At 39.1% G+C, this 19,209-nt stretch overlaps 1 protein-coding gene across 1 annotated transcript in view; it reads right to left on the bottom strand.

The window, feature by feature from the left end:
• Positions 1–13: 13 nt before the first annotated feature.
• The window catches only part of LOC110166138 (probable helicase with zinc finger domain), a 19,858-nt gene continuing 662 nt past the window's right edge, over positions 14–19,209 (bottom strand). The window contains exons 2-20 of the mRNA XM_055158463.1: positions 19,152–19,203; positions 17,940–18,119; positions 16,646–16,747; positions 15,889–16,067; positions 12,201–12,319; positions 11,592–11,737; positions 10,439–10,586; positions 9,036–9,219; positions 8,574–8,802; positions 6,649–6,913; positions 6,021–6,066; positions 5,634–5,815; positions 5,350–5,557; positions 5,175–5,257; positions 4,630–5,089; positions 4,219–4,477; positions 3,504–4,116; positions 3,090–3,327; positions 14–2,987 (exon numbers count right to left, since the gene is read on the bottom strand). Coding sequence (XP_055014438.1) covers positions 2,599–2,987; positions 3,090–3,327; positions 3,504–4,116; positions 4,219–4,477; positions 4,630–5,089; positions 5,175–5,257; positions 5,350–5,557; positions 5,634–5,815; positions 6,021–6,066; positions 6,649–6,913; positions 8,574–8,802; positions 9,036–9,219; positions 10,439–10,586; positions 11,592–11,737; positions 12,201–12,319; positions 15,889–16,067; positions 16,646–16,747; positions 17,940–18,119; positions 19,152–19,203 — 4,082 coding nt within the window. The 3' untranslated portion in view covers positions 14–2,598. The remainder of the gene's footprint in view (positions 2,988–3,089; positions 3,328–3,503; positions 4,117–4,218; positions 4,478–4,629; positions 5,090–5,174; positions 5,258–5,349; positions 5,558–5,633; positions 5,816–6,020; positions 6,067–6,648; positions 6,914–8,573; positions 8,803–9,035; positions 9,220–10,438; positions 10,587–11,591; positions 11,738–12,200; positions 12,320–15,888; positions 16,068–16,645; positions 16,748–17,939; positions 18,120–19,151; positions 19,204–19,209) is intronic.

Raw genomic sequence — 19,209 nt, 5'->3', positions numbered from 1 at the left:
AAGACTGAGGCAATTTTCAATAAAAACACTTTAATAAAGAAACAATAAAAAAGAAAAAAAAATATCTTTTTGAAACACAGAGTAAATCCTTTATTATAACCACCACTGATTGAAAGATGTTTTCACCCAATGATGAGGATTCAGAGAAAGTGGGCTAGTTTACTGCAACAGAAGAGGCAAGAATAGAAAAGAGAGTTGGACAAATGTGGCCAGAATGCTGTGCGCTCCCTAATTGCCAGAGGTTTCTCCCATCAACTTTTAAAAAGGCAACTGAAGTTCACCAGCTCCTGTCTGAAAGTACAAATGCAGTTGAGAAAAATCCCTTTAAAATGTCTTTGGCTCAATCTCTTCTGCTTCTAAAATAAATACAAAGAAGCAATGTATTATTAGTATTGCACAACTTCAGAAATTAGCCAATGACACGCTTTTGTGATACTTGCAAAACATCAGGAAGAAACCCCAGCCTTACCGCTGCATGACAAAAATGAAAGAACTTATACAGACAAGTACATACACTCTACATATTTGTAAAATATTATAGTAGTTTTGCTGATAATGTCACAGATTTTATACATAATAATATACTAAAAGATTTGACTCTGTTAAATCAAAGTGTTTTTTTTTTCTAAATATCTTTTCTTTCAAATTAATACAAACTGATAAAACAACTTAAAACCAGCCATTTTCCACATGCATGAAAAAAACGTTTAAAAGAAAAGAACTGATTGTTTCATAGCAGTGAACTTCAGACAAAAACAAAACAAGACAAATTCATAAAGATAGCTAAATATAACTATTGTACAGTGAAGGAACTCATACAGGTGCAACAGAAAGTCTCCTCCAGACGCCGTTTAAAAACACAGGTGTGGGTACAGTCCACTTCTAGAATTATTATTTTTTCTTAATTTGCATAATTAAAAAGGGGCTTCGCCCCATCGCTTTCAAACATTTTCTACAAAATGGAGGTGCTCCCAAAGTTCAGGTTGTCTAGAAAATGCATATGTACAAGGTGTTGTTTTCTGCCAAGTCCTAAATCTGGATTAAGCTATGCCTCAACAACTGTGTTAAACATTTAGATAATTTGAAGGATTAAAAATCGTCAATGGACTTTTGATTTATGATCCTCAAAATAATTTGACAATACGCACCCATTGTTAACACACACCATTACACCATTTAAGTGACATTACCTTTCCTTTTTTCAGCACAAATCTGACCTGTTTGTTTAAAACAGAACTCTTTTAGTCAAATGTCAACTGCTGCAAAATTAACATTTTTTCTGTATATTGAGGGGTGCGGTGTAGTTAGCACTCTTGCCTGTCAAGTTCTGGGATCGATTCCTGAACAAGCCTTTGTAGGTGGAGTTTGCATGTTCTTCCTGTGTCTGCGTAGGTTTCCTCTGATTTCCCCTACCTCCAAAAACAGTGTTGCTCAGTTTGGACCATAGTGGCGGTGTGCAAAGTCACAGCAGCTCAGGTCACAGCTGATCTGTCATTCTGCTCTACAACTAGAATGCAAAATGACTATTGAGGAAGTTATCTTAGAAGCATCTATCTACAATTTGTTTGTATATTTGGGGAGTAATGTTGCAATGCAGTTGAAGATTTGACCAAAAAAGATAACATTTCTTCAAACACAAGACTGGCAGTGTAAATTCCAAACCACCAACACAACTCAACTTTCTCAGACTTTCAGTGTACGCTCTTTAAAAATATTATCAACAAACACTTAACATTTCATTTGCCCAGCAGGTACAGAGGCCACGTCAGCTTTGAGGACTGTCTTGATCCATTGACTGTCACAACAGATATAAACTGCCAATAATTTAAAATCTATTGTATTAGAAAGTGAATCAGAAAATGTATGTTTTTTTTATTATTTTAAAATTAGAACAATTTAATTATGGTTGTTTTGAAGAATTCAAAGCAAACAATAAAAAGCAACCATTGAGCATAGCCCTAGCATGATAAAGGTTTTGGAGATGTCTATAGCAATACCATTCAGTCATTATTTTCTAGTATGTACAGATTAGAGGAAATTTACTCGATGACTTTACAAGGTCCTGTCTAGTTTCAGTGTCGGTTACCGACTTAGCTTTAGCCTGTTTCCACAGCTACAGTATTATGAAAAAAGACATCCACTCAAATGTAAAGAAAAGTTCATCTATAGAAGCAAACGAATCAACTTGAGTGAGGAGGATGTGGAAGGCGAAGTGGCCAACCAACTTTTGACCATTTTCTTTTTTCTTTTTTTTTTCACTTTTCCTTTTTCGTTTTTTTTTTTAAGTTTTTATATATATCTATATTTTTTCCTTTTTATATTTTCATTACATACATATACAAGTGTAGGTAATATAATAAGTATATATTCATATATACATAATATATATGTATATATATACTAGTAATGCATTCATTTTATATACTTTTTTAATTGTTACAGATATGTGAAGGATGACAAATACAAAAAAGCAACTAAAATTATAAATCAGAACTACAGAAAAAAATATAAATGCACTATTTTGTATGTTTAGAAATATGCTGTTTTTGTTGTTTTTAAAAGAAACATTTTTTCAATTTTTATATCTATTTTTCACACTTATTTGTTTGGTGGGGGGAGGTGACACTCTGACATGGGGAAGTATGAGTAGTACCCATTGCTACTATTGGAGCCTCTTATACTGAGCTCCTGCAGTAGAGACAGAGGGTCACTGTTCTTCTTCAGCTCGGGCCGGGCCGCTCTGGGTTTAGGCGGGGCGCGCAGGGCACTGGCGTACGACATGGTTGGGGGTTTGCTCAGGAGAGGAACCTGGCCCGGCTCACCTAGGGGGGGTTTGTGTGGATGAGGACCTGATTCTATGGGAGCCTGGGGAGGTGGAGCTTTGTTATTGGGCATAAGGGGAGGGAACTGTCCAAGGTGCTGGAGGTGTGTCTGAGCTGCTGCCTCTGCGTTCATCTGCTCCTCACTGGGACGATGCCCTTTGGACACTGTGGGGCAGAAACACAAAAAAAAAAAAGATTGGAGTTATGCTCAGCAAACTTATTTAATTATTAGTATACTTTCAACTGCAAACACAACACAACACAAACCTAAAAGGTCTCTATGTGTTCCAGCTCCATTACAGGGAACATTCTGGTAGGGGCTGGGACCACCTCCATTGGCTGGCCAGGGCTTGTGAGAGGGGAACGGGTGGGGGCCATGTGGGTGCGGTAGGTGCGGGACATGGGAGCCAGGAACACAGGGCTGCGGTGGCTGAGTGGTGTCTTCTGGGTAACTTGAGGAGATCCGGCGCTGATAGAGAGGCCGACCTGGACCTCGAGGCTCAAACTGTGGATGAAAGTAAACAACAAAAGTATGAATGGAACCTTTCTAACAACAGCAAAATGTGGACATGAATTCAAGCAAAAGTCAAAAGCCAACAAAGCTGTAACCCTAAGCACTTTTTTCCCTTCTGATTTTGTAACCTGATCATCTTTGAGAGTATGTGGGGGAAAAAAGCTCACCTCATCTACACTGTGCAGGGCCGTGGGTGCTGATGTCCGGGGGGACAGTGAGTGGTAGGACTCCTGCTCTGGGCTCTGGCTCTGCTGCTGCTGCTGCTGCTGCTGCTGCTGCTGCTGCTGCTGCTGCTGGAGTTGCATCAGATGAATCTGCTCCTGTCTGCTGGCGTGTGCCATCATGGGCAGTCCATAGGGAAGTCTGTGGCCTTGGTTACCCAGAATGCTATTGTGCTGTTGAGGGCTGGTGGCAGCAGCTGCACCCATGGGCCACTGAGGATCCTGCATCAGGTATTTGACATGGGCGGGTGGGGAATCAGATGTTTGGGACTGAGGAGGAAATCCTTCACTGTTGAAGAGATGATTAACCTGCTGCTGCTGCAGCGGGTTGCTTAAGACAGGGTCCGTGAGGGGGGCGCGGCCGGCATCATGGGCATAGGCTCCTGAGGGAAACAAGTTCACGTGGTTGGAGGCCGGGGTCAGGTGGGTGGAGGGGTCGGCAGAGGCCCGGGACTGTCTATACTGCAGCAGCCGCGACTGAGGAGGGGGCTGCAGCTCTGACACGTCCCTGGAGTCAGGCTGCTCTTGTGGAGGCATCTCTCTCAACAGGCCTGGATACCTGGACACACAACATCACCCAGAATATCAGAACCTGCTCAGAGAAAACTACCGCAGATGTTATGTACAAATATGAATTTACTGTGAGGAGAATGTCTCTCACCTGTTGAAAGGTGGCCCAGTGGTGGCAGAAGGAACTGCCTCCTCCTCTGTGTTGGCACTAATGCCCCATCCGGCAGTGCGGAGTAGGTGAGGGGGGAGGCGCGCTAAAGCGGGCTGAGGGAGGTGTGGGAGGGGCTGGGGCATGGGGAAGGCCACGGGGCCTTGGAGGAGAGCTCCTGCTGCCTCGCTCCACTGGCCCAGCCGCGCTGCCTGCTGCTGTTGCTGGTTCAGTGCCTCCAGAGAGATGGGAGTCTGGAGATCTGGGGAGGCAGGAAACAGAAGAATTATTTATGAAAGGCAAGGTGGGTGTTTTCCTCAAGAAGACAGTATGAACTGGTTACAGTGGGATCTGAGTTCTTCCCCATGACCCACTATCGGACTAATTCAGCAAAAAGAACATCTCCAAACTCACCCGCATTCTCTCCATCCTGACCGTCCTCGCCAAAACTGCTGACCCTGTGGGTGTGGGACAGGCCTGGATGATGGCCTCCAGCAGACCCCATTGAAGTCCTAATGGGAGCATCTTCTGTACCTGCAGACTCTGTCCCGTCTGCAGTGGGGGAGTGAACAGCCCTGTGAGCACCCATGGGCCCACTGAAGAATGATGCAGTGTGGTTATTACTGGGGTATGCAGGACTGAGCTGCTGTTGTGGTGGGTGCTGCATCCTGTAAGGAAGCCTGGTCAGATACTGTGGGGGGAAAGGTCGCCCGCTGGTGGAATGAGAGGCAAAGCCAGCATTGGGCGGGGCTAAATGGTAGTTCATATTCCTTTGGGCAGTGGAAGAGTCTTTTCTTTGAACCATTGCATTGTGAAATCCAAGGTTGTCTGTTTGGGAATCTAAGCTCCGATTTGGGCTAACCTCTAATTCCCCCTGAAATGGAATGGCAACAAAATATAGTGACTTAGCTAACATGTCTGTGTTTAAACATTTTTATTATTTTGATGCAAGTACTTGCCTGTTTGTCCTTCATGTCAATGTTTTTTCGTTCTGGTGTATGAAGACGATTTTGTTCCGACTTTGGACAGTTATCCAATTTGCCTATAAAGTAAAGACAAAAATCACAAACTTCATTGTAAACCAAACAAACTTCTCAAGTCATTGCCCCATATTGCACTTATGTTTTGACAAACCATTTCTGATAGGTTCAGCCTGTATTTCTTTGTCTGGGCTGGGCTGACTGATCCCCAAAGGAGAGGGGTGGGCTACCCCTGGGTATGGGATGGGAGAGCCTCTGTTTGGAGCTTGCAAAAGGTTTAAGTTGTAGGCATGCATGGCTGCTGGGTGGTTCATGATGCGAGGGTCCACGGCAAAGCGGTTCTGATAGCTTGGCCATGGCAACTTCAAAAAATAGTAAAACCGAGTTTTAGCAACAATAATCTTCAGATAATGATATAAAATATAAGACATAACTCACAGGGAGAGGCATTGGCATGATCCCTCCATACACAGCTGGGACATAAAGAATGCTAGCTCCTGTGTGAGGGTCTATCCTCTGCACTGGACTGGGGGACTTGCCAATACCAGTCTGTGTGGCACCCAAAGGTGGTGTAAATGCTCTAATAGGGTTTCCCATGAGCACGGCTGGATTGGGTTGAACTGCAGTAAGAAGAAGAACTGTCAAATAAAACACTGCAACTCACTTTTTTCCATAAAATTAAGCTAAGGTACAGTTTAGTGCATTAAAATGGCACACTAATCAAACATCCCTGGGCACCCAGGTCCATTACATTTGACTGGTTTATACCAATATATGAAGATAAACTGTTTCTTCTGCTTTTTAAAAAAAATTTATTTCACTTACCATATCCATCAGGTGGAAGATGGTCTGAATGATTTGAATGCTTTCCCTGTAAAGAAAGAAAATGTGTGAGGAAAGCAGTAATTGTAAGCAACAGTGGGAATGCCCTGCCTAAATAGAGCCATATTGATATACTGTATACTGAGACATGATCGCCCCACATATGTCACAACAGCTATCAGACCAACACTTATTTAGGTGGAAAAATGTAATATTTCAGATTTTAAATATAATTAGAGAAACAAATACAACTTTGAAAACAAAAAATGCAGACAGATTTAATGTGTACTGCGTATTTGTGTTATGTGGTTGAGATAGTAAAGGGAAAAGTGTCTGGAGAGTGGACTGGAGCTGAGCTCCTCATTAAAGCCGGTGGGGGATGGCAGCAGGCTGGCAGCTGTGGTGATTTCGTTAACCTTTACCTCGGGCGAGACAGTGAGGACAGACAGCACATGAAGACATCACAACAGCAAAACAAAACAACCACCTTTCCCCAACCCGCTCTGGCCGATAAAACAATCAGCCAAAGCTATGTGAAATAAGAAAATGTGTAATGGTCTTTCAAAGATAATTAATTGTATTACTATATCTATTGAAGATTGCTAAGTAGTTATCCTTGCACATGTGTTACCTTAGGAGGCGACTGCTGTGACTGCATTTGCTGCTTGTTGGACACAGGCAGAGTGTGGTGGTGGTGTGGGTGGAGAGGCTGCGGGGCAGAGTGGTGCCCCTGCAGAGGTCTCAGAGCACGGGGGATGAACTCAGGGGCAAGTGGGTTAAGGACGTAAGTCTTCTTCAGCTCTAGAGCCTCCAGCTGAGCCTTGATCTGCTCAAAGGTGATGCCGTGGAGACTGGAGTTATGATGACAGATGGAAATGAAGTGCTCCCAGAACTTTCTGCAATAGATCCATGAACAATGTACATTTTTATACTTGTATGCTCCACGGATGCAGTATTGTATTAGGGTCAGTCAATATGAAATCAGCCGCCCTCCCCTATGAACCATCTCAGATTTGGCTGAAAAAATTTCAAAAAAATTCTGAAATTACCAAATGAAAGGATCTAAATATTTAGCTCAATCCCTTCAGTCGTTCCTGATTTATGGCCCATTTATATGGAATTTTGGGGCCATGCCCAGTTTTTCAGAAGCCTTAATATATAAGCATGTTTGAGAGACCATGACTTCATAATAAATAGAGCTAGGAAAATAAAACATTATATAATTGTAGATTCTTGGTCATAGATTCTAAATCTGTTGTCAAATATTGGTTAACTTTCGGGGGGTGCTGTGGGCCCCCAAATCTCAAATTTGGTTGCCGCTCAAATTATTAATATTATTATTTTTTTTGAGGTCCAAGATCTACTTACTCCAAGCAAATATTTACAAACTAACTGTTGAACCTGAATATTTGAGAGAATGATCATGACAGCAATCTATTCTTAGCTTTCATGTGGATGGTGTAGAGTCCCAAATATGGACACAGACCAAATTTGAGCTTTCTGGCTCAAATTTTGGTCCCCCTTTATAAAGATATCCAATATGTGATTTAGAATCTATGAGCAAGAATCTACAATTCTATTTTTTTTTTATCTTCCTAGCTCTATTTTTTTATGAAGTTATGGTCTCTCAAACATGCTTATAAATTAAGACTTCCGAAAAAGTGGGCATGGCCCCAAAATTTCAATGGGCCAAAACTCAGGAACAACTGAAGGGATTGAGTTAAACTTTTAGATTCTTTCATTTGGTAATTTTAGAATTTTTTTCAGCCAAATCTGAGATAGCTCATAGGGGAGATTCCTTGAAAACTGCTGATTTCATATGGACTGAATCTATGGATTCAGAATCTCAGCATGTCATATGACACCTCCTCTCACCATGAGTGGTTACTAGTTCATTTAATGCATAGATACTTAAATAATTACCTGCGCCAAGGAGGTTATGTTTTTGCCGGCGTTTGTCTGTCTGTTTGTTTGTTTGTCTGTTAGCAACATAACTCAAAAAGTTATGGACCGATTTTGATGAAATTTTCAGGATTTGTTGGAAATGTGAAAAGGAAGAACTGATTTCATTTTGGGGGTGATCCGGAAGAAATCCTGGATTTTGGATCACTTTGAAATTTTAGTTAACATTGTGGTAAATGGGGCCAAAAATTTTGTTTCTCAATATCTCGGTTAATTATTGACCAAACCCCATGAAATTTGACTCAGGGATGGACAATGGGATTCTCTTTCATATTCCAAAGGCTGATCCGGATCTGATCCAGAAGACTGATTTTATCGCAATTTATATAAAAAATGGGGGTAGTCCTTGGCGGAGGTCTGCGCTCTCTGAGTGCTTTTCTAGTTAATAATATTTATCAATTTGCTATGTTGATTTTGTTTACTACAGATCAGGTAGATCAATACAATTGGCTAACCAATTGTTTTAACAGTTCTATATAAAAAAGTGGTAAGCTTGTCATCAGAACAACTTTGACAAAACTGACACTTGGGATGTTTCATGGAAGATATTGATGAATAACAATCGCATGTGAAAAAATAAGACTTATTATTTACCTGCAACGGCCAACAGAGCACAATGCTATGGGGTCTCCCACTACAGCGACCAGAGACTGTGCTCTGGTGATGGCTGTATTCAGCAGCTTATAGTTTGAAAGAAAACCATAGTCCAGATCCTCTGTTGAGTCCTCCACGAGCTGCTCTTTCCTCTTGATAGCAGTCTGTTTGTGCTTACAGGTGTGTCTGGTCCGCACTGTGCTCAGGAACAGCACTCGGAACTGTTTACCTGCACATGCCAATTTACACAACTGAGTTTTGAGGATAAAACCAAAGTCAGAAAAAAACTCACTCTCAAACTTTTATTTTTTTTTAAATCGTCAGTTAACTTGCTGTAAGAAGCTGAATCCCTCTCATTCTAGCTCTAGTTCTAGTTTCATACTGTACATTTAGGTCATGATTTTTATCTAAGCACTATTGTTTACACTTTACTTGTTATTAAAATCATTAAATGGTTCTCACCTTGAACATTGAGAACTCTTTCCACGCTGACTTCATGCATTCTCTTTTTTCGAAGTTCAGCTCGGATTCGAAACACCTGATCAGCATACGGCGACACCACTCCGATACTGCCCTCATCCAACTTGCCCCATGCGACAGGCCACTTTTTTCTCAGCTCCTCCACTCGCTCCACAATTTCAAAAACCTGCAGGGAATGATATAAAGAGTGGACAATGGAGTACTGTGCAAAATAGTACATTTACTTAAACACCACAATAACCATTTCTGTAAAGGTGCAAGTGTTGGCTATAAATTTAGTCTTCAGCTAGACCTATGCTTCCTGTGAAAGATGGGACCTCTCAGAACATGTCTGACAAAAGCAAAACATAAAAAATATGTAGCAGACAAATTCTGGGATATCAATAAAGAATACATTTTTATTTATTTGTCCAGTCACAATTTTAAAAATCAAAATCCCGTATTAAACTGGCAAGAAAAAATCGAAGTAAAGACTTTCACAGAAGTCTCTGGGCCCGGTCAAGCAGAAGTATACAGCAAGGCCAAAAATTCAAGTTAATGCATCTGATATAAAAATGTATTCAACAGATACATATGTACTCTAGTTTATGAAACTGTTTACCTTTTTTCTGTACCATTTTTGGTTCTAAAGTTACATACGTTTTAAACATACCATGTATGAAACATGGAACAAAAATTATTTCCCAAATTTCAAAGACCTGCAAATCATGTAAATTAATGGCTGTATTTCATCATATTTTGTGTTATTCGATCTTTGAACTGTTGATGAAGGTACATGATTTAAAAAAAAAAAAAAAAAAAAAAAAAAAAAAAGATTTAAAATGATAAAAATTTGCTTGGAAGGACTGACATATTTTATAGAAATTGTTACCTTTCATTTTGAAGTAATATTAAAGTATTCAGAAGAAAAAAGCTGACAAATTATGCAAAATCATGCACCTTCTACTTGCTTGCACAATTTTCCCTCCGTTACCATGACCTTTCTTAATAAAAAATGTCATTACTCAAAAAGTAAGAGGTTTTTCAACCTAATCTTGTACCATATGGTAGAAAACTATATTAAGCAAATACTCAAACCAGTTTGTTAAGGGTATGTAAGTGAGAACCGCTAGTTATCGCTGTTTATATTTATTGCCCAAAAAGTGCTGCACATTTCATTCCCTCTGTTACCGACATGAGTTTTAAAATTTTTTGTCAACAACTTAAAAGAATATCACAGGGTTAACTTTACCCTATTAGAGTGCTAACTCTTTCCTACATTCTGATACCTTACTTATTTCAATAGTCCCTCTAGTTTCTAAATAAGAGCTATTTGAATGTAAAAAATCTGCCCCTGTTTCCCTCCGTTACAGCTTGACCGGACCCCTCTATAAAATGCACAATACCTCTGCATTATTGTAGTATGCAGTGCTGTTTTTCTCCTGTACGTCCTCTCCTCTGGCTGTGAAAAATGTCAGTGGGTAGAAGTCCTTATGAGATGGCTGCTTCCCACTTGCCATCAACTTTCCATCATAAAATAATTCTGATGTGTAGCTGGAAACACAGACAAAATGTGAACAAATCAGTCATGCTCTACCCAGGAAGGACTTTTGCATTTGACCCATCCTTCAGTGCTGTTGGACAACTTGTCAAGAGGAGTGGGCACTAGGGATGCAACCATACAGTTTTCCCACGATTCGATACATATCTCGATACACATGAACTTAAAATAAAAAGTGACAAAGACAAAATCCACCTCTGTTAGTATATTTCAGCTCTAAGTCCCTATGGAGCGGTTTTCTTGCTGTTTCTGAGGAGGACATTGCAATAACTGTTTTTCTTTCAGACCAAAATAAATTACAACACAACGCCAATAGAGGGACACCTGTATATGAACAAACGAACACATGTATCGAATCATGACACCAGTTTCGAACGATCTGATTATATATCGAATATCTTTGCATCCCTAGTGGGCACCTTATTTCCAGTGCCCACAGCTCGAGAGCTCGAGCTAGAGTCAGGACTACCTTTGCTCTAAGATTTAGTTTATTGTGCAGGTTTTAAGTTGATAAGGGAAACTCAAAGGAAACCCACCCAGACACGGGGGACAGCAAGCTAAATCATCACTGAAAGACTTCACAAGAGAGCCACTTGAGACGAGCACTGCTAGCAATTGCGTCGACACCTGCCTTGATAAATACTATAATAACATATTGTTATAATTTTTGTGGGTCAATATTTGTTATTTTTCTGTTTTACAATAAGATTTGAGTTGTAGATAGTTGAATAATTAACTTATATGAGTAATTACAGACACAACCCAACTACTAAAGCTTTAATTTTGCTATTCATTTAATGCAGTTAATGTTTTTTAACCATATGAAAATAATAGTTTTTTAAGATAATCTTGCTTTAGGGTGATTGTGTTAGTGGCATAAATGAGTTTCAATATCATTGTTTATTGTCTATATTTTACTGTACTGTATACTGTATTTCAAAATTTGTTGTTGTGACCAGCCTATCTACAGTCATGTGACAGTGGTAGTTCAGACTTACTTGATAATGGCTTCATGGGACCTGTAGTTTTCACACAGAAGGATGCGACAGGGGAATTCAGGGGGGTAATGCTCATAGAGCCGATCCAACAGGGACACGTGTAGATTACGCTCCCGAGCAAACTCGCTGTATACAAAGGGGCTGAGCTGCAAACAAAAGCAAGAGGAGGAAAAGGCAATTAAATGCTGTAACCTTTATTTTATTATAAACACACTGAGCCATTATATTAATTTATATACTGTATATATTTTCCTTCAATAAATAACTAAGGAAAATTATTTGTACTCTTCACTTATTTTTTTCACATAGGCAAGGAGAGATGGGCATTTTCTCATCTAAACTACTCATTGGCAATTCAGAGCAGTGTCCGGATGAAAACAATTCAGGCTTTAATCCTTGTGACTGAAAAAGCTTGAGTGACAGAGCAAGTTTGCCTTATCGGTGGTTTTAGTGGATGCGGTTTGCTCTTTCGCATTTGAAACAACACTGACACTATCAATTCAGAGTGCAGCCAGATGTTCTGTTCTGTCTCGGTGAAAAAGTCTCAAAGTAATTAAACTAAGGTCCAGACGCAAAACTGCTTGTTGTCCGTATAGGTCCACCACATACCTGCATATGGTCTCCAGCCAACACAATGCGTGTGGATTTGTTAGCTAAAGCAAAAGGCATGATCGTCTCACACTCCATTGCCTGGGCTGCTTCATCGAGGAGGACATGACTAAAGAGCCCTGTACAAAACAAAGAGGTAATTATATACACATTTTATTATTACCATTCCAAAAACCAGAGCATTCTTATTGGAATATCAAGATTTCTATAGTGAGGGAATGAATGCAATGCGGGATACAAAAGGAGGTATTGCCTGTGGTGGGATTAAACATTAAAGCTTTCAGCATTTTTTTGTATTTTATATCCACCACTTGTATCTTAGTTTTAGTTTACAAGATAGATTTACAAAGAACGCATCTCAGGAAACAAACCTCACTGCTCTGTCTAAATATTGCTTCTTTATCAGTTTACCACAGAGTGCAAAGAAAGTACATTTTCATCTTATCACTGGTACACTATTTGTGCATAAAAATTACAGTTGAGAGAATTCACTTTAGTTACTCTTCTTTGTAGGTACATGTGTTGTCTATGTAAGCCAAAGGCAAGCTTTTGTGGAGGTTTGAAGGGAATAGAACAGTAGTGGAACCCTGATTTCAAAAGCTCGAATGGAGCCGAGCATAGTGAGAGGAAGGGATGAAAGGGCATGGCAAATGAGTGCCGGCGCAGCGAGTGGGGAAGAGAGCGCTGGAATAACAACCAGCAAACAGCCTCCAAAGCCAGAGCAACACTTCTGCACCAAGTAAAGATATGGGATGTGACGGCAGAAAACCCAATAAACTCGAGGACTGTCAAAGAGTAAACAAACATCGTTCCCACGCAGGAGAGGTGGAGTCATCTGTCAATGCCCAGTGAAAAAAAAACTATACAAAACATTTGTTGTTTCAAATTATACATTTACAAAACTGTTTTCAGTTTGTGCACATTTTTGAATTGAGTGACTCTTCAGGAGTGGCATTCATTCTTAACACATGTTAAGAATGGCTAATGTTACAATAAGTGAGTGTAACTGCAGTGTATACTTAAGTGAAAATAGTTCAGCTGTACAACAGAACAAATTTGCGTACCCTGATAGAGAAACAGTGCATATTGATTAGCCCTGTAAAGACCCGTGGTGTTATGATAGCATATTGTGTAATATCATATCTCTTTTTATTTATTTACTTTTTGCATTTATTGAGCAAATGCAATGCAAATGCAATTTCCAGCACACATTTGTATAAACAGACAGATGGGGGGTACTCTCTATCACATAATCATCAACATCACTGAGCATGGAGTTCATTTATTTGGAATAAGGTCTGGAGTAAATCGGAGGAGAGCACCACATTGGTCCTAGGGGCATTTGAAGAGTTTAGCAAGTGTGCAACTTCTTGCAAGTTATGTCAAGACATTCCAATATAAATTTGTATTCTCTCTCTTTTTAAATAAAAATAAAATTGAAGTTTGTTACTTCATGTATAATTAATCATTCAGCCCGAGGCAGACAACCATGTTGCATACATAAAGTTCAAGTTGTGTATTACAGTCATAAGACCAGATAATGTGACCAGATAATGTGCTGTAATTGTGACTACTGCACTAACTACCCATGCAAACTAAATCTGATTCTATTGTCCTTAGTATAGACCGTTGAACATGATGAATATCTGACTGCACAAATAGTCTAGAGGACAGTATAACCTATTCATAAACCCATGAGTAACAAGAGGACTGTTTGCTTGAATAATTACAGTACCTATAGCATTTAAAGCAGTAATTTAAATTCATATACATTTTGCTTTGACTAATGTACAGCTTTCTGTTAATAATTGAGGCACTTTTCATGACCCGTGCTATAAACTACAGTCATTTGGGAGCTCTGTTCAATGCAGCTCACTTTGATCCATAGGAATACATACGGGACACTCTCAAATGATGCTCACGAGTCATTCACAATGTGAGCGCTTCCCCAGGCAGTGGACTACACATTAAACACAGACTGAAAGAGACAGTCACAGTCTATAGGGCTCAGAGCAGCTGACTTGAAGCACTTAATGTTTCACCTGGGACACAGCTGCCTGCCCTCTGAACACCTGTCACAACCAAATTATATTTACTGAATTATAGCCTTTCTCTAGTCTAATAAAACTGGTTGTGTATTAACAGAACTGCAAAAAAATGTGCAAGTTAGGTTTATAGAAGTAAAAATAAGCTGCAGTCATATTTGTGCTAAATAAATCACTGTGCCATGGCAAATCAACAAATGGGCCCTTTTCACCCGTACTACTCAACTTAGTCGATCCTTTGAGAGAAGCGTCTCGTACAAGAGAATTGCAAATATTCTTCAATTATCTGCCTATTTATATACAAGCTAATCTTATAATAAATAAATAAATAAATGATAAAAAAAATGCAAGCATTATTATTACAATTAGAACTGTGATTCTTTCTAATAGTAGTATTCTTTTCAGAATGCATATTTTCAAAACATACAGGAACATTAAAATAGTGTTTTTGTTTTAGCTGCTTTAATCTCAGCTCTACAGTCTACATACTAATTGTATTACAATTAAGAGTAATGATTAAGATCTACAATCCTTAATAATAAAAAAATATAAAATAGAACAGCAGAATCTACTCCTGTGCATTTCTTGAGCTAAAAGTCTTCTGCACAGGCCTGCACTTAGATGGTGGCTTTCTCTTCATTAACATCAGAATGTTTATTATTAACCCATGTAGTTACAACAATATGTAGACAACAAGCTCACTTAAATCCTGGCGTACAGGTTGTTACTGAAAAGAAGACTTTTCTGAGACTTTGTCGATTCCAATACAGAGTGGAATAGAAGGAGAAGATAGAGCGTGGGGAGGAGGCTTAATGATATGAGGTACATTAGAATCAGACAGATGGTGTTCCCAAGCAACACACAAAGCCCCCACTGCTGACACATTAGAGCTGGTTATTAACCCGCGCTGATAAATCGGTTTGTTTTCAGTGTCTTTTACAAAACTTAAATGAGTTCTAGGCCGTTTGAAACTGGGCGCCTGCCAACAGCAGCCAGACAGTGTATTCACAGGGGAGAACTGCAACAAAGTAATTGAAAGGATATTTTATTAACACATTTGGAATATTGATTTTGAAGGGGGAAAAAATGTCATGGGGATTCCAGTTTAAGAATGCACAATTAAACATGTTAAATGCCCCATATTGGAGATGTGTTTTGTTTCATTCACATGTTTAACACAAAAACCCTGCATATTTAGTTCTTAACTCAAACAGAAAACACCATTCCACCTTATGATGTCATGTGGCAATACAGGAAGTGCTCCACTGCGTTTTAAAACTCCATACCCTTCCAGAAATTTCCAATCTCTACTGAACAAAAGGTAAAAGGTAGCTGTTAACTTTAAAACTACTGCTTCATGACATCACTAGGTGGAACAGAGCATCTTGAGCTTTAGAGATGTAAACAGACAAATAATAAAGGATTACTCAAATGTGTGAATGAAAGAAAAACACAACTTCCAGGTATGTTTTTGATGAGGTAACATTATAATATGGCTTAAAGCTCACAAGAGTCAATATTTAGTAATATGGGATGTACTCTATATAATTAATACCAGTATAATAAATGCTTTTGTTTGGTCAAATCTTTTGAATCAATCTTGATACACAGTAAAATGGGGTAACAGCACTGGTGGGACTGACCTGGCTCTAGGTCAAGCTGGCAGAGGTACTGGGAGGTGCTGAGGGTGACCACGACCACGCGGTGCCTCAATACGTCCTCCTTGGTGGGCATCTGGAAAGTGAGGTGTGTCCCCGAGATGAGACAGTACTGCTGGACAACTGGGTGCACCGTCTTCACCCAGCGGTTCCTGAAATATACCCTGAAAACCACACATGAAAACCAACATTAGAACGTATATCAATTATAATAAAAGAACAACACAATTTAATATTCCCTTTAATCTACAAGTTTGAAATACAAAATTCTCATCACTAAACTTGGCTCATTCATTTGGGCAGAGTTTGGACACCGCAGTTATTTTGTACTTCTGGAAGGCTTCCGACTGTAAGGCCCGGTCAAGGTAAACATAGTTTTTGCCATTTATGACCTTTGGGGCAATTGGTTCTAAAACTACACAAAAACTTTTTGTTTGTTAAATAGAGTAATGAAAAGGTCATTGAAATGTTAAGTATACTGTAGTTTTACATAGTATCTTCAATTCATAAACTATAAACTGTGAGAAGGACTGAGTGGATTATTTGTCCTAGTCATGTTTCCTAGTATACTTATAATATCTATAGGGTACTTGCTTTGCCCGAATCTCTGCACTGTAAAGTAGGGCACACCCAAGGAGAAATATATCATATACTAAAATACTACTTTTTCACTTAAAATGTCATGTTTTGTTAGGCATTGAATAGAATCAAGTCAATTAGAGCATATAGTAAAAATCTGTACCTGAGAGGTCTGGCATGTGCATTTCCTGCGTCAACATAAGGATGAAGGTAGTCCTTAATGTAAAGGTCAGCTGCACTGTTGGAGTGTGTGCAGATGAGGACCCTGTAGAGACAAAAGACTCAAAGGTCACACTACACACAGGGAACTGTTCGCTAACTCTCCACAGCAGAGACCCTATGTCCTATTTTAAATAAATAATAATCTGCCCCACCTGTAAGTGCAACAAACAATAAGGAGTGGTTAATGTATTAAAATAAGGCATATTAATAAAGTGCTACAATGTAATTTTGACCTGAAACAAGATATTGATACTTTCATAGCCAAAGCAAGTAATTTTTGATGGATCCATAATTAACTAGTAAAATGGTTACAATGTTGATGTGTTCTCATAAAAAATATATACATGTATATACAGTTGCAAATAAAATACAAATGTAAATGTATGCATTTAAATCAACAATAGAATTGGTGTCGGGAGTCTACTTGACTTTTTCTCACAGTCTACACACTCAGTGAGGGGAAACACAAACTGTCTAGTCCATCACACTTGTCTTAGCTTTTAAAACATCCATAATTCATAGTATACATGGAATAGTTAATGTCTGTGGAGTGAACTGAAATAAGGAATAAATATTACATTTGGACACATTTTACATGTTACACATACATCATCTTTCCTTAGAGAACAAATGGAAGCTGCAGTTCTGAGGACACTGTCCAGTGTATTGCATTCATTTTTCACAAGACTAGGGAACCATTTATGGCATCTACACTGCTTCTCTTCTAACTGAAACAATTACAGCACTCTCTGTGGGCATCTACACATTGAGGAAAAATCTCACTAATGATAAAAAATGCCAATACAGAATGTTGTTTTGTTAGGAAACTCACTGAAGTGGCATAATTTGATAGATTTTATTATAGTTTACAAGGCTGTGGAGACTAACCATAACTGCCGACCAAAAAGAACATGGCACAAACTTGCACAATCTTATAAATAACACCCACTCTGTTGCACACAATTTAGCTACTCAGTTATTCTAAGTTTAAATGTCAAACCAATGGCTTCCTGTGTCCCTGAGGCAAAACGCAAATCCAATAAACACTCAAAGACCCCTCTGCCAATCTCCATTATGCCCTCAGTCTGACCTCACAGGCAACTTATCGCCCATGTCAACAAACTTTTATTGAGCTCAAATCAAGGGGCAAAATAAAAGGAAGAGCTAAAACTGCTTCAGTTTCACAATCACAAAGGTGCAAGGTGAGACCACTCCAAGAAAATAATAAAACAAACCTGGTATTGTCCTGGCGGAGGATGTGTTTGACAGCCTGGGCCAGAGTGAAGGTCTTGCCTGTGCCATAGGGTCCAATGATGAGGATAGGGGGCAGGGAGACAGACACGGGGGTGGTGATGGCCAGGATAGCTTCTTTCTGTTTGGCATTTAGGCGAGGGTCTAGCTGTTCATCCCACTGCCTACAATTTCACAAGATTTAACAAAAGGATTAAATATGACAAAAATAGAAAAACAGTTGTTGTTTTCTGATTGTATAAGACTGTCAGATGTCATTTTTTGTTTAAGTATAGACATGGAATGAGAGAGCTATAATTGTCTCATTATAGGCAGTAAAACAATGGACCCTAATAGGCCACGTGTTGTTGCCTGAGTTTATGTGTCACCACTCTTTTACGTCCCCATTTGTTCCCTACATAGTTTAAGGTCTGTATGTTGTTTTAGCACACACCTGTTGCCAAACCATTCTGTGGCCTTTCTTAAATGTTAACCATAATGTGCTAATAACAGTACTTTTGTATCAATTACTTGGTTATTTTATTAGAAATATTCAAAAGGAAAATCCTCTTGAGCTGAACCTAATCAATTACATTAGTGACTATTAGTCCATTTAATAAGAGGAATTTGCCTGACCCCATCTCAATTCAACATCACAAGCCTATAGACTATGGCAACATCAATAGCAATACTGGTCTTTTATAGTCCACAGGAATGTAAAATAAATAATCAATTAATAATAAATAAATAGTTATGTTCTTGCATGTATTTTTTTTTTTTTAAACTTTTTTTAAACTTGTCCCTAAATTGCAGTAGATTAACTGTAGTACACTTTTTTACTTCAAGATTAAATGTGCCTACCAGGATGCAATACTTTGACTTACAAAATTCCAATTAAACAAATGTCACACAATCAAAGTGAGTTGGCAGGAGAGAGGAGCAGCTGTGAAAATGACAAGAGGCTTATTTTTGACTTGTGCTCTTGTGAATACGGATTTCAACATGTGCCGGCCCACCTGTCCAAATGCAGAGACATCTAAAGCTTAGAGGAGCTGGCAGCTTTTCAGTGAGCAAAGGCTAATGCACAGGTATATAATGTGAGTCCATAGGCTTATCTTTCATTGTTATTAAGTTCTGATGCACATGAAAACATGCATGCAAGGTGTTTTATGTTTTGTATGAATGTATGAGATAGACTTGAATGGTGTGCTTTGGACCTGTTGGGGCTCCAGGGGATTGTTGGGACAAGGCTGGCATCAGGAAACAGAACTGTGT

This window comes from Boleophthalmus pectinirostris, unplaced genomic scaffold, assembly GCF_026225935.1.
Source record: "Boleophthalmus pectinirostris isolate CB_2022bp ecotype Guang Dong unplaced genomic scaffold, ASM2622593v1 HiC_scaffold_22, whole genome shotgun sequence".
NCBI classification, from domain to species: Eukaryota; Metazoa; Chordata; class Actinopteri; order Gobiiformes; family Gobiidae; genus Boleophthalmus; species Boleophthalmus pectinirostris.
Note: the sequence above shows the minus strand (reverse complement) of the source record. Positions and strands in the feature narration are given on the sequence as shown.